The sequence below is a fragment of the Myotis myotis genome, unplaced genomic scaffold (genome assembly GCF_014108235.1).
Source record: "Myotis myotis isolate mMyoMyo1 unplaced genomic scaffold, mMyoMyo1.p scaffold_m19_p_5, whole genome shotgun sequence".
Lineage (NCBI taxonomy): Eukaryota > Metazoa > Chordata > Mammalia > Chiroptera > Vespertilionidae > Myotis > Myotis myotis.
This window is the reverse complement of record NW_023416357.1, coordinates 33,913,546-33,930,040: the sequence shown is the minus strand read 5'-3', so window position 1 is coordinate 33,930,040 and position 16,495 is coordinate 33,913,546. Positions and strand designations below refer to the sequence as shown.

The following is a 16,495-nucleotide window of genomic DNA, read 5'->3' as shown; positions in this document are numbered from 1 at the left end:
GGCTAATGTGAAGCAGAAGAGAACGTGGCAGCATGCAAAAATACACTAAGGCGAGGCGCCTGCTGCGCCAGGGAACTGGGAGCTTTTCACCTTCAAGAGCCAGATGAGGTGAATCCCTTTGGTATACTCTCCTTCCAAGTCCGACTTATAGCTTCCTAGGAGGTTTTAATGTTTGCATTTTGTTTTAACCTGGTGTAGGTGCCAGGTGGTGATTAATACTAAGCCTCAGCAGTTACAGTGTTTTTAAAAAGAATAATTCAAAGATACATACAATATACAATATGAACTTACATTCTTAAAATGTTTTTAAAACTTTTAAAAAGAACAAGCAAATTAATTTTCTCACACACAAGTGATTTTTATGCTTTTTTGTTGGAATAAACAGTATTTAATCAGTGTTTTATGAAAAGTACTTTGAGTGAGTAGGAGCTCCTGGACATTGTAAAAGGCTCCATCTAATTCCAGGAATTAAGGTAGTTGAAACCTTCCGTATTACAGCCATAACACCAAAACTCAAAGCAGTGATGCTGCAAGTCAACCATCCTTAGGCTGTTAACCTGTCTCAGGGTCATAGGTGCTTAATTTTTTGTTGCAGACTGTGCTTAAGTACTATAACAAGTGTTAAGTGCAAGTCCCTTTCTTCCTACTGAAAATTGTTGGCTAGTTTGGCCAAGAGAAGGGACCCTCTCACTTGACTTCCCTAGAGTAGGGTGACCAGTGTCTTCTGCAACAATTAAGTAATGGGTATTTTCATCACTAATTAATTTGCTACAAAAACTATGTGCAAAGGCCTTTCGATATCTACTAAAATGCAAACACATTTTGTTCCAACATTCTTTCCATCCTACATAGCATAGTATAAAACAATAAAAGGAATAAAACATGATTTTTAAAATTTCACTAGAATACTGATAAATCCTGATAATAATGAGCATAAAGCCGAAAAATTAAGGGTGGTGAATAACTTTGCTATATTATCCTAGCCTTCAATCTCTAGGCTCCTCTCCAGCAGCATCAGGGTTAGACATTCCCACCTCCTATCACACCAAATGTACTCTCACAGGTCAGCCACAAATCTCTTTTTCTGGGGACCGGGCAAATACATACAACCTGCACCTAAAACGGAGTCTTACCAAATAGCAGCAGGATATAAAATACAATCGCAACATTCGTCTTTGATGCCTACAAGATATCTTTCTAAACTCTTTGAAGCCAAGCCAAGGGTTTTCTTTTTAACTCCCTTAAACAACCCTCTCTTTAAGGAATTTCAAGTTACTGTCAATATTGTGAACAAATAAGCATATCCGGAAATTTTCTATTAATTTGTAATGATTAATAAAACTAAAAAGGTAAATACTTATCTAACAAGAAGAAGAAATTGCCATGAAGTCATTATGTAACTTACAAAGTTAAGAAAACATTCTTTTTCATAAAATCAAGAAAATCAAATATACATTAGAGAATAATTCTAACTTCCTATTTGTTGAGTACATATATACCTTTGATCTAATGAATTTCTAGAACAAATTGAAAATACAAATTTTAAAAAAAATTCAGTACTTAAACTCATATGCCAATTAATATCTGCCTTTGACCATAAGAAAAATGCTTTTCAGTAGGCACAGAAACCTACCCATTATCATATAATAAACAAGACTGTTTAAACAAGAGAGTTCTTTAAAGAAGCAGCTAAATCAATATCATAAAATTTAAAACAGAAATCAGAGTAAGTTGCCATAACAACACTGGTAATTAGCAGTACCAGGAAAATGTATTAAGGATCTTTTTTTAAAAAATTAAGTGAGTAGAAGAAAAATAAATTAAATATAAAATTACATTAAAAGTCTAGGAAGCTATGGATATACTTCAAAGTATAATGGAAATCGTATTTAAGGTTTAACACTCTCATAAGTGCAATTAAATAGTAAACACTTTGAAATCAATATTAATGTAACATATATTGAATAAACTGATATACACGATAAATCTAAATAATAAAGACTAAGGAGTGAGGAGAGATCAAATATTACTAGCATATCAAAATTGGCAAAAAGGTAGGAAAGAACTTTAATGAATTCTATGAGATTCCTCTTCAAAGTAAGTCATTACTGAATAGTTTATATACTGTGTCCACTTTTTAAAAGACAAGCTAAAATAAAGACAAAGATTCAGTAAGGCTAACAAAATAGAACAAAAGCACATCAACTGACAAACAAAAATAGACCAAGAGACATAGAAGCATTATACACTGTCAAACCTCAGAGGGAAGGCAGGGGAGGATGTGGGGGGGGGGGGCAGGTGAGAGTTGGGGGGGGGGAGAATCAACCAATGAACTCATATGCATATATGCATAACCCATGGACACAGACAATAGGGTGGTGAAGGCCTAGAGAGGGAGGCAGGGGCAGGGTGGGAAAGGTCAAAGGGGGGAAAAAAGGGACATATGTAATACTTTTAACAATAAAGATTTAAAAACTAAATAAAAATATAAAAAATAAAATGAGAATAATATTACCCCCCCCAAAGTCACTCATTTAGAAGATTAATCTTGACAATTTAGATCCAAACTTGCTTTTCAACCTTATTTACCTTTATTCACTTATGTTCCCAATATACAAGAAAAGGTTAAATAACATGTAATTTTATCACTAATTAATTGGCTACAAAAACTATGAGCAAATCACATGCTAGACATACTGAATGAGATTTTTTTTTTTTTTTTTTTTTTTTTTTGGTTTGTCTGAGGGGAGTGGGTCCTAAGATATGCATTTTGTAAAAATCAAATAAATTTTTAAAATCTGTCTCTAGGTCATTTGAATAGTTCTTGTTTTATAGAGTGTGGCCTGTGTAATTTCATGTGCTTTTAACTTAGTGCTAAACAAAGAACTTTGTGTCTTGGGTGGCCCTTTTCTTCTTCATTTTATCCAACTTATACTTGCCCATTTAATCTACAGGTGAATTAATTCATTAGGAAGACAAGGAAGGCAGAAAAGCAATGAACATTTCAAAACATTCCAACGTGATTATATATGTTCCAGGGTAGAGAGAAAACATTTCCTCAAATGCTGAATACTTAAAGAATTTTTTCTGCACATAATCTCAATACTACATGTCAAAAGTACAGTTCCATTCCCGATAAACAAATGATACTGCAAGAGCAACAGAATATAGCTGAAGGGTAACACAAGTCAACACATTCTAAAGAGATGCAAGTACCCCTTTTCACTGGGACAGGAGAATCTCCCCACATGTGCATTTCGCTGCATCCTGTCTGCCCTACAAAATCTAATTGGAAAAACAGTAGGGTTGTCATATTTCTGAAGCATGTAACTGAAATTCAAGAATTTTTTGTTTTATTTTATTTCATAGGTGATTCCTTGGATATGGATTAAGGTTCTCAATGAATTAATTGGACATTTTTAAAGTGGCATTTTATTTCAAATAGCCAAAGGCATGGTTTTGTCCAGAATATCCAAAATTCTTGCTATAAAGATGCAAACAGAAGGAAATGAAAGCTTGCCAGAAATGCCAAATGATGGTATGGTTTATATTATAATTGCTACTGTCCCAAAATTTTACACATAACAGGTAAAAGTAATAAAACAACCATTAATCTATATTCGGAGATTATGCAACATTAAAGGATTTAACTTAATGCTAAAATGTTATTTCTTTTAAAGAATGGCTCCAAAAAAAGTGTTTATCTTACTAGCATTGGAGTGAAACTTACAAAATTGTTGATATTTTACTTTTCTTGACCTACAAAAATGGCAATTTTATATTCAACCCTTTTTAACCTGGCATTTTGAGTTTTTCCTGAAATATATATTGTCTACTTAGATTCCATAATTCTTTGCACACACTTCCATTTTGAATTGTAGTTAATTGTTTATTAGCTCTTACACTATATTATGAAAGTTTGCAGACAGAAGCCCTTTCTCCTTTACTTTCACGTCCCTGGAGCCTAGTACTGTCTGGCACACAGCAGTCCCTGCACAATGACTCACAACAAGAGTAACATATGTTTGAGAATAGAATGATTGGACAGGAAAGAACATATTAAAACTGAAAAACAAGTGCTACTAAATGCTAGCTTAATTAAAATTAGGACTGCTCCGAAGCTTCAGATTTACTGTTAAACCCAAATATGTCATGAAAATACAACATCTGGAACACTACTACTCCATACCAAAGAAATAATTAATGCAATTTTCTTTATTCAGAGACCAATGACCTAGTATGTAGATTGTTGTTTCTTTTCCTTACTCCCTTTTACTGTTTGCTTAAGTACACCTGAGGCAAAGAAGGCGAAAGAAAGCAGAAATGCTCGAGCTGTTCAATTTCACTCCTTGTAAATGTTCTGATGAAATGAAGAGGGGACTTCTTAGAGCAGTGATGGCGAACCTATGACACGTGTGTCAGAGGTGACACGCAAACTCATTTTTTTGGTTGATTTTTCTTTGTTAAATGGCATTTAAATATATAAAATATATATCAAAAATATATATCTTTGTTTTACTATGGTTGCAAATATCAAAAAATTTCTATATGTGACACGGCACCAGAGTTAAGTTAGGGTTTTTCAAAATGCTGACACACCGAGCTCAAAAGGTTCGCCATCACTGTCTTAGAGGTAAAGATTCCAATGGTTTTAATAGGGTTATTAGAATATTTGTGGATTTCCATCCTTGTTATAGTAATCTTTTAGATTTTTTTTTAATTCTTTATTGTTTAAAGTATTACATGAGTCTCCTTTTCCCCCATTGGCCTCTCCCCTGCCACCTCCTCCCCCAAGCACAAGTCCTTATCTCCCTACTGTCTGTGTCCATTGGTTCTCTTAGAATTTTTACAATCACTATAAAATGTGTACTATCTTTAAATTTCTGAAATTTAAATGTTGTACTATCTTTATGAATTTGCTAAAGCAAACAGAGTTTATGTACAAAGACAACTCTGTACTTCCTAAGTCTAATCATTAACTAAGAGAAACCAGAACACGAAGTATATTAAAATCCAAAAATTCTCAAAAGCTAAGAGAAAGGTTATTAATGTTTTTGAGAAGGCTAGAAATACTGGGAGGAAGTGCGGAGGTTCACAGTTCCATAAGAAATCCTAACAAATGGAGATGTGAGAGACTAAAACTAGCAACGGCTCATGTGGGTGTTCGCCCAGGCCTCTGGGGGTGTCATGACTATTATCCCTCGCTCCACAATTTAAAGTTCACTCCAACTCATGAGACCTTTAACCTCAACTGCAATATTCATATCTAAATTCCTGATGCTTTCATTACAGTGATATATTTCATATTCAGTCAACCTAATACAGCTCATGAGTAAAACATAAATCCTACTTAACTTTACCAAATAAGAGAGCTGGTTTATGAAAAAGGAGTAGTGCCACAGTAACTGTTTCAACTCTAAAACTAATACCACTCTAATGAACCCTGAACGATTACTATCAAAGCTTTAATAATTGAGATATGATGGTATGTGTCAAGATTTCTTTGATTTATATTTCAATTTGATGAAAATAATTTAGAAGAGAAATCACAATAAAATTACCAATGATAGAAATAATACAGTAAAAGAGAATTTCCATAATAACTGTAAAAATCACAACAAACCATTGATTTCTGACTGTCTGTTACATCTGATTTCACTGGCCATTTATTTCATTTTTAAAAATATATTCTTATTGATTTCCGAGAAGAAGGGAGAGGGAGAGAGAGATAGAAACACCAATGATAATATGTTTCTCCCCAACTGGCCCCGCACACAACCCAAGCATGTGCTCTGACAGGAATCGAACCATGACCTCCTGGTTCATAGGTCGATGCTCAACTACCTGAGCTATGCCAGCCAGGCTCACTGGCCATTTATTATTAATCAATACACATATGCAAAAAACAAGTAGGGCAGACAACTCAATTTGGTTTACATGGTTAACTTGCAGCAGCTGAGCTCCACCTACAGGCAAGAAAAGGATCCTTTACACTAAGTTTAAAATAGGACTTTCCAAATAAAACTCCAATTTCCCCCAACTTTCAATTAACATTGAGTGCACATCAGAATAACTTGGGTTCTTTTTAAAATGTGTATGATCCCATACCAAAAATTCTGATCACCTGTTCTCACGTAATCCAAATATACAGAAAAGGTTCAAGGAGACTGATTTAAATACTTACCAGTACACATCTTTTAAAAACACTAGGAATACTCAAATATCATATTTTCCTTCTTCTAAAGCAGTGGTCGGCAAACTCATTAGTCCACAAAGCCAAATATCAACAGTACAACGATTGAAATTTCTTTTCAGAGCCAAATTTTTTAAACTTAAACTATATAGGTAGGTACATTGTTATTAACTTAATTAGGGTACTCCTAAGGCTTAGGAAGAGCCACACTCAAGGGGCCAAAGAACCACATGTGGCTCGCGAGCGGCAGTTTGCTGACCATGGTTCTAAAGTTACTTGATTTCCTATATTGGCCCTTATTTTTTTCAAAGATCGAAATTCACTTTAGTTGATATAAATGTCTTATCCCTGTTAGACTACAAAAAAGATCTGAGGTAACACTAGAATTTTTAAAATCTACTTCTATGTTATTCTATGCCTCAGAAATAACCAAGGGAGTGTATGTTTGGTGGGGACTAGGATTCTAACTCTGGGTACACAGTAGACTATCTAGAGCGCTTTTACTAGTATAAAGAATTATTGTCCTAAATTAATGTATGTTTTTAGAAGTTAGAAAAATGTTTACTATTATTAGAAGATGAGGAAGGAAGTAACCAGAATAGGGCAAGAGGGAGACTTCCAGGTAACAGCAGTTTTGCTTCTTGATCTGGGTGGGTATATGGGTGTATTTGGCTTATAAAAATTCAGCAAGCCATGTAAGTTTATGATATATGTACTATGAAATATAACTTATACAAATATATTCCGTATGTATACGATACTTCAATTAAAAGTTAAAAAGTAAAGGAAAAAAAAAAAAAAGATGTGCCCAGGCTTCACTGCAGATAAAATGACAGAATCTGTGGGAGTGAGGCCCAGGCATCTAATGTTAACCTAATAAGAATCTAATGTCCAGTCAGGAGTGAAATCTAATGAATCTAATGTGCAGTGCCCAGTGAAAACCATTCCTCTAATGAATCACAACTGTATTCATTCATTTACTCATCCACTCAGTACACACACTTTAATGACCAATTACTATATGCATATGACTCAGAGGATGTAAAGATAAATAAGAGTCTCTGAAGGAGCTCAGTCTCAGCCAAGGGATAGGCAAACCAACAAATCCCATATGATATATACAAGCAAGTTACTTACAAGACCAGGAAGAGAAACTGATTTGTCAATAAAGGATTCACTCATTTTTTGTTCATTCATTCATACAAGTATTTAGGTACCTATGATGTTTGACCACAGAGATAAAACATAAAGGGACACAGGCTCTGCCTTTAAGAAAATTACAATACAAGTACAGGAAGAGGAGGGAAAGTGTAACCTAATGTCATACTAACTATCACAGAAGTGGAGAAAGGTGCAATAGAGATGCCCTGGGAGTCAGAGAATGTGCCTACAAGTTGCTGATCTTGGAGTCAAGATTTTATAAACTTGAATCAGTCTAGTAGTCTAGTAGCAGCAGGGATAAAAATTAGTATGTTAGAGGAGTGCTTCTCAAACTTGAATAGACACACAAATCACCTGGGGATCCTGTTAAAATGCAAATTCTGAATTGGAAAGTGTGGGCTGGGGCCTGTGACTCAGCATTTCTAAAAACTCCCCAAGTGATATTAATACTATTGGCCCACAGATTACATTTTAAGAATTCGGTTCTTGAGGAAGATTAGTTTTGAAAGGACAGATAAAAAAAATGTCAAATCCACAGCACAAACACCAAGAAAAACGAAAACTGGAAAGCAGCCATTACATTTGTCAGTTAAGTGGCCTTAGTGAGAGGAGTTTTAGTGGAGTGATGAGGAGAAAGCTCAATGATATGTATTTAGAAATAAGTGCAAAGTAAGAAGGTGGAGACAGGACATAAAATGGAATGATTTTCTTTTTACTCTTGAATGCTGGAAGATGCTTAATCACAAGCCTAAGGAAAGGAACCAGGAAAGAGAGAAAACTGAAGCCAAAGGAAAGAGAATGGGATCATTTTGAAAGGACAGAGGGATTCCTCTACCTTTAAACTGTAGGGTCTAAAAAGCATAAGGGTTTTAAGAGAAAAGAATGAGTTGAAGAAGGTACTCCTAGTTCACAGAATAGGCTGCCAGGTGACCTGATGAGAGTGAGGCTGGGGTTGAAGTAAGCACCATGGGAAGTGGGGAACAAAGAGGTACTGTAGGCACAGCTAAGGCTGGGCTTGTACTTGGCTGTGTGCTTTTGCTCATCAACATCCAGTACTCAAGATATAGGCTTAGAGAAGGTGGGCTGAATAAGAACGAGAGTGAGACTGATGCGTTTAGAAAAGGGAGGAGGCAAGGGACCAAAATCCTAAAGAAGTCAGAATAAATATAATGAGAAAAAAGAACGGAGAGGAGGTAGGGAGAACTTTGGACTTATTTCTCTCAAACTCCTGAGTACTTTTCAATGGAACAACTGGAGACATTGCTGAGAATAGATTATTAAGAAAAGATTGTACTCTATATAAATTTGTTGAAAATTATACTGCTAAGTACCATTCCCCAGCTTAAATATTAAGTACTCAGCAAACCTGCTGTAGGTTTAATATACAAAGTGATAAGCAGCTTTAACAGATTCCAGATGTTTCTTTACCAATAAAAGCAATATCAAGTGGCTCTTTGCTGAAAGGGCTGGTAGACTAGTCTAGTCCCTGATCCCTCCTGCTTGAAAAAGAAACTGACCAAAGGATAATAGAATACTGCAGGCACATCCAGATGAAAAGTTTGTATACAGCAAAATCACTGAGTTTTAAATCTAACTATATATATATAAAAACCCAGGAACCAAAGAGCGGAACAACCAGAACAACTGGTCAACCAGTTGCTATGATGCGCACTGACCACCAGGGGCAGACGCTCAACACAGAAGCTGCCCCCCTGGTGGTCAGTGGGCTCCCACAGTGGGAGCGCCACTCGGCTGACCAGGATGAGCAGCGCTCCCACAGCAGCTGATCCCTGCAGGCCACACACTCCCCCCAGTGCACGAATCCATGCACCAGGCCTCTAGTAGATAATAATTTTACACTAATGTCCTAGCTGGATGGCAGCTATTTCCATTATAATTCAACTTAGACTGAACAGTCATTTTCCTTTAAATATAAATATCCTTTTCACCACCTTACAATTTTTTAAGACTCTTAGAGGTTTTCTGTTTTTTTAACATAAAACTCACTTGAGACTTAAACTACAGTGGGGCCTTGACTTACGAGTTTAATTAGTTCCGTGACTGACCTCATAACTCAAATTACTCGTATGTCTAATCAAAAAGTCAACGAGTGAGACACGTGATGCTGGGCTGATGTTGTGGCGTTCACTGTGACGTTCGCTGTGCCAACTAGCGGTGGGATATCTGAAGCTGGCTCATAACCCGAATTTTAGCTTGCAACTCAAAGCAAAAAATGGGCCAACAGACGGCTCGTATCTCGAAAAACTCATTAGTCGGGACACTCGTAAGTCAAGGCACCACTGTATAGTGAAGCTAGTATAACTGACCAAAAGCAGTAATGATTTTGGAAATTTTTTGTTCTTAAAATAAATGGCAATTAGATACTCATGGAAATGTATAAAAAAAAGAGTGAAAAACTGTGTTTTCCCTAAGAAATTAGTACTTTCTCCTGATCTTATTTTTCTTTTATTTTCCTTTGTAGGTAGGAGAGAAACAGGATGAAGGAGGGAGAGAAGAAGATGTGAATATTGAAAATTTGGGAAAGAGAACACTTACAAATAGATGTTTGGTGTTTATTAAGGCCAATTTTGTTAAATAAGCTTTCTTTAGTTCTTACAGAAACTTCAACTTTGCTAAATTATAAGTTCTATTAATTAGAGGGTACATAAGTATTTGAAATTGTATTAAGGCCCACAAGATAAAGTTGAAAACTTAAGGAAACATTTAAACAGCAAATATGTTTTATTTATTAAAATTAAAAATATATTTTTGTCACATTACAAACCTAACTCATAGTTCTTAAAAAGCAGAAAATCTGTTTTGAATGAGAGAGAGAGAAATAAAGGATTCTTCACTATATTCATGATTTGACTAAAAGAAAGGTTATGAGAGGCTCATCAACTCCATTTATGAATAAGCATAATCACCAAAATCTTCAGTTATTACTGGCCCAAAGTTAATCTACTATGTTAAATTACTCAACAGTGATTACTTGTCAGGTGAATGTTGCTGGAAAAAGAAAAGATATTTAAAGTAACTGCTAAGTACCATTTTTGAATGCAAAAGGTTGTTAACATCAGTGAAAATTACTTTTCTAGTTACATAAAGAAAAAAATTAAGGGAGCTAAGCAATGATAACATGGGAATACTTTTTAAAGTTTTTTTTATAAGAAGGTGAGAAACAACCACAAAAAAATGTTGTTTATATGTAGTTACACCTATGTTATCCCCAAATGTAAGCCATCCAAAAAAAACAAATAGTATTACTTTTTAAAGCAATATTATTTAAAACATATAACATAAAGTTGTAATAATAGAATCACAAAGGAGAATTTTTCAATTAAGTTGAATTTCAGGAGAATAAAATGTGAGTCACAAAGTTCAACAACTCTTTATCAGGCATTTGCTGAAATTTTTTTATAATACTATAGAGATTAGGAGGGGTATATGGTATAAATCAGACTTGAAAAGGTACTTAAAAATGCTTCATGCCCACACATTTTCCTTAACCAGTTTTGACAAATTTTACTCACCTGAATCTGAAGACATCTCTTTTCATTCTACACAATTATTCTGCTGCTCTCATTAATATTAAACAAACACAACCTTCCCTATCTAGCTAAAATATTGCTTGCTCATATATAACAAATTATATAGAGGATTTTAAAGATGAGATCAGAGAAAAATGAAGTGGAATTTGATTCACTGCTGTAATTACTTTAAAACTGGCCTATTTTCTTTTACGTTTCCAAATGGGCTAATTTAGCAAAACTAGTACATATACCAAGCATTATGAAATAGTATTTTAAACAGTAAGTTGAACAGAGGACTCAATCTTAATTTAAAATGAAGTATAAAAAGACAAATACTCTGATACCTAGAAGCACAATAAGCAACTTACCTGCGGCTAACTGATTTCTTCTCTCCTTCTCCCTCTCCAGCTGATTTAACACTTGCATTTGGGTCCTTTTTTAACTTTTTTGCAATTCTTTCTCTCATCAGGTTCTTCTCATCACCATCAATGTTTTCATCATTCTCTGCACCCTCAAATTCTTCATCCTGTAGAAATTGAAATGGAGTATGTGCTGGGCATTCCATCTCCCCTTTCACTTCCAGACTCTTCATTGCATCTTAAGCCAGGTTTGTTTTTCTTTTTGTTGGGTTTTGAATTAGCAAAGGCTGAATGAAGAATCTGCTACAGGTGAGAATACCCCTGAGTTCTGCTCAGGGTGAACTATGTAAGTGTGAGATAACCCAGTCAGGGCTGTTTGCTCAATTCACACCCAGCCCCTCTGTGCAGTAAACTGTGCTCCTTCTGTATCACCAGCATGCTGACCTCAACCAGGGATCAAGTAGAAGAGGTAGAGATGGATCAGCTGAGATTTCTTCCTATAATCTGCAATTACTCCTCTTCTCACAACCCTTCAGTGGATCTCCAACTCACTCAAGACCCTACTCAAATCTGTACCTCCTTGACATGATGTCATACAGCTCCATCTCAGCCACACTAGCCAATTTTGGAGTTGTTATTTCTCTCCAGCCTGAAACATCCTTATTCCATTTATCTGCATTGCTTGCTCTTTCATCTCAGATCTCTGCTATGTTACCCTCTCAGTGACACTTATTTTGATCACCCTATTAAAATGGCAGAACCACCTATCCACCTCTAGTACTCTATTCTCCTTCCCTGTTTTCCCCCAAAGCATTTATCACTCATCTGACCTACATTTTACTTAATTATGTGTTTATTGTCTTGCTCCCATAATTAGAGGAAGCATTCTATGAGAGCTAATATTCTGGACCATTTTGCCTACTGCTATATCTTCAACTTCCAGAATAGTTCCCAGCATCAACAGAGAGAGGAGTGGGGAGAAAAAGAAGGAGGAAGGGAGGGAGGAAAGAAAGGAGGATAAGAAAGATGCTATTTCAAGGGGATCTTTTTCTATTGTTTTTTTGATCAGCTGAGTAACAGTGAGGCAAGATTCTTAACTTGAGGTTGTAGACTCTTAGAGCAATGGTCCTCAAAGTCTGGTCCTCAGACTATATAACCTGGATTGTTTATTAAAAATATAAAATCCTAGCCCTTATCCCAGTCTTTCCAAACCAAATCTTGAGAAACAGAAATTGTGAATGTTTTCAATAAGATGTTTAAGACATTCTTTAGCCCTAGAAGTTGATAACCATTGACCTAGGTCTTCCATACCAAACTCTCTCCTGTTTTAGAGCCTTTTGTATGTGTAGTTTCTTCTACCTTCAACACTCATCCTCACTGCTCCTTACATAAGGCCAGTTCCTTCTCAAACTTTAACCTCAGCTTGTGCTTCCTATATAAGATACTAGAGGCCCGGTGCATGAAAATTCATGCACTGGAGGTGGGGGGGTCCCTCAGCCCAGACTGCCCCCTCTCACAGTCTGGGAGCCCTCAGGGGCAGGAGGCGACCTGGTGATCAGGGGAAGGAGACGCCCCATCACACTTCTGCTGCTGCCACTGCCGACAGCACAAGCCTCGGCCGGCCCTGGTTACCTGAGCCTCGGGACAGCCCTGGGTGGCTGGGCAGCTGCCATCCGAGGATTGTCTGCACCTCAGGCCGGCCCTAGGCAGCTGGGGGGCTGAGGGGACTGGGGGACTCTGGAGGCAGGCATGCAGAGTGGGGCTGAGGGGATTGGGCACCGCCATCTTGTGGCTGTGGGCATTGCCATCTTTGAGGGCACGGCAGTCAATTAGCATATTTCCTCCTTATTGGCTGTGGGCACTGCCATATTTGAGGGCAGGACAGTCAATTAGCATATTCCCTCCTTATTGGCTGAGGGCGCCGCCATATTTTGCGATGGTGTGAAGGTCAATTAGCATATCCCCTCTTTGTTAGATAGGATAATCTCTCTTTGTCACTGTGCTTTAGCATATGCTATTCTCTGAGCTAGGGGAACCTTCACCACCTTTTTTGATCTAGTTAACTCCTAATTCTTCTATAAGACACAACACAATCATCTCTTCCAGGAAGATTTTCTTGAACAGGTTAGATATTCATTCTTTCTCTACCCTCCATAATCAGAAAGAACCCTCTCTTTTGACTGTGGCAATAGTATTCATGCATAGAAAGCTATGTACTTCCTACTGAAATATACGATGCACAGATCAATGGGTTTTACATAAAGTGACAAATAGATGACTTGAAAAACTTGATCTCTTATATATAAAGGAAACTGCCTTCTCTTTTATCAGCTTTAAGCCAGTATAACTAAAAAGATAACTACAGTCATGAAAGAGAATCTTCTGAAATGTGTGTATAAAGAAGGGATACTGCTATAAATGACTGATCCAAGTATTTCCCAGACATCATATAGGATAGCCATGCATCAACATTTCAACTTTTAACATAATAAAATAAAATAACACCTGAATTCTGATTATTCAAGTTATGTTATATCATAGGGAGAAAAAACAGTCTAGAAATTAATATATAAGATTCCACACACATGTAGACATACACTTGGAAGAAAATATTATAATAGCAAAAATATATTTTTAAAATCTTTCATATTTTTTCAAAATTTGATATGCATAATTATAAAAGTAATATACAGAGTGTCCCCAAAAATATATACACATTTTGAATAATTATTAATTCTAATGGGTTAAATCTGAAAAGTAAGAAACATCAATTGAGCTATCAGTTGTTAAAGTGTGTATACATTTGTTTTGGACACCCTGTATATAACCTTTTAAGAAAAACAATTTAATTTTTTATAAAAATTTTGAATTTTCTGTAAATTGTTCAAACTATATTTATAATAAAACTAGAGGCCCAGTGCACAAAATTCGTGCACTGGATCGGGGGGGGGTCCCCTCAGCCCAACCTGCCCCCTCTCACAGTCTGGGAGCCCTCAGGGGATGTCCTACTGATGGCTTAGGCCCGCTCCCTATGGGCGCAGTCTGGCCGCAGTCTGGCCGTGGTGGCTTGGAGCATGCCCCCATGTGTGTCCGCTGGGGGCCTTCCCCCAGCTGCGCTGTGGAAGCTCAGAGCAAGCACCCCTGTGTGTGTCTGCTGGGGGCCTGCCCCCAGCCATACTGCAGAGGTTCGGAGTGGCACTCCTGTGTGTTGTTTTCTCAGGCTCTGTGCCTGCATGTTGTTATCTCAGGCTCGGGCCACACCCAGCCCCTCCTCCTGAGCTGGTCGTGACCTTTACGGCGTACCGACCTAATTTGCATATTAATTCTTCATATATATAGATACTCACATCATCTAAATCTCCTGCTGCATCACCCTTTTCACTACAAAAATAAAAAATAAGGAAAACAAGTAAATTTTAGCTTCAAAATGGAAGTAATAAAATTATTCAGTAACCCAAAAATTTAGAATATTTTGTTGGATTAATACTTCAAAAACTTATTTCAACATAGAATTTCAGAATGGCATTCTAGAGTAACTAGAAACATACTAAAAATGAGCCATTTTTTAATAAATAGAATAAGAGGTATGCTCCATCAATACATACACAAAATCAATAGAATTAAAAGAAAAATTGCAAAACAAAAATCAACAATGCTATTTTTTATGAACAAAGGGCTACAGAAAACAATTTATCTCATTGGCTTGACATATTCTGGTTCATGAAATCAAATCCTTCAAATACAATGATATTAAGAAAATACTGTTTTGAAACAGAATTTTTGAAACTGAGCTAAACTTGGTATAGTAGTAGTTTAGTCCCCCTTTAAGACACTGGCCCAATATTTCACATGCAATTATATGTAACTGCAAGATATCATCCCTTCTCAAAGAGAAGCAACAAAGATAGTAAGATAATTTTCTGTTAACACCTTTAATATATAAGAAATAATACTCAATGGATTGGCCCCAAATGTGGTGACTTTCACAAAACCCTTGAATTCTGATTTTTTTTACCCAACATACCAACTGAGACAAAAATGCTCCAAGGAAAAAGTTAGCAAAGCAACTTTGAATTAAACATAAAAGTGTTAAAGCAAACAGTTTCCCTAGTCTTCAAACAATCCCAAGATTTAAAAGTTTAACAATTTTAAATTTAATAAGTTCAACTGAAATAGATAGCAAGAGGAGTAAAAGTGACTATAGTGCTGTTCTCCATAAGCGAGAAGCTCTATCTACTACTGCCATTGTCAAAATGCTTTAGCTTTTTGGCTGGGTTGAAAAAAAAAAATTGACATGTGAGAAACAACTGCTTACTCACAAAGGAAGCTATAAATTATCTAAGCCAGAAAATGAGAACTTAGAATCACACTAGTACCATACCAACCTCTCAACAACTGGAACAGAACTGAGGTGTGGATCATCCTTAAGCAAGTCGTGACTACTTTTGCTTTTCCCCTTCATGCTCTAGAAAGGAATGCATGATAAAATCATGAGTGTGTGTGTGGTGGGGGGGGGGGAGGGGGGGGGGAGGGAACAGTCTTCCAAAAGGACAAGTGAACAAATTTACATAAAATTTAGTACCGATAAATGTGGTCAGCAAAAGAAATGTGTTCCTGAAAATGTCAGTATAAACTCAAGCTTTATAAATGAGAACCTTACTGAATTGGCTGAAAATATTATTTTAGAAACATCTTTTCTTTCAAAAAGTGACATATCCTTGAAAACAAGTTTATTGATTACTATTTCCAAACACTGAACCATCATAAGATTTACATACAGCTAAACTAATTAATTTGACCCAGATATTAAAACGCAGAAGATAAATCATGAGTAATTTGAAATAAATGTACACTATTATCCTCCAAGTATATTCTTTACATTGCACAGAACCACTTTTTAAATGTGCCCAAGCAGCCAGATGAGTGCACCTACGAGATGCTATTCAACAAGCAGAAAACACAAAAGGGAAGAGCTTCTCAAGTATGACAACATTCATCAATGACCAAATGCTTAATAAATGCTTTACGTTCAAAGTTCATGTGCTCAATAAACTTATATTTTAGTAGAGAAACAAGTCATAGGAAGATATAAATAGAACTGTAAAATAGCAACTACTCCTGCTATTAAATATATACTTTGTGCCAGGCACTGTGCTACAGTACTCTATTCCTACTCCTCATTTCCTCCCCTCCCTTCTGAAAGATATTTCTCTATCAATATAACTTTTTCTGGGTGAGAAAAAAAAAAA

At 36.2% G+C, this 16,495-nt stretch overlaps 1 protein-coding gene across 8 annotated transcripts in view; it reads right to left on the bottom strand.

Annotated features, from left to right (window-relative positions):
* The window catches only part of CWC27 (CWC27 spliceosome associated cyclophilin), a 185,339-nt gene that overhangs the window by 136,846 nt on the left and 31,998 nt on the right, over positions 1 to 16,495 (bottom strand). For all 8 annotated transcript variants that reach the window (XR_004967846.1, XR_004967844.1, XR_004967845.1 and 5 more), the window contains exons 8-10: positions 15,632 to 15,711; positions 14,594 to 14,627; positions 11,256 to 11,413 (exon numbers count right to left, since the gene is read on the bottom strand). Coding sequence is in view for 4 of the 8 variants with exons in the window: in XM_036311099.1 (XP_036166992.1) it covers positions 11,256 to 11,413; positions 14,594 to 14,627; positions 15,632 to 15,711 (272 nt within the window). In the remaining 4 variants the exon portion in view is untranslated. The remainder of the gene's footprint in view (positions 1 to 11,255; positions 11,414 to 14,593; positions 14,628 to 15,631; positions 15,712 to 16,495) is intronic.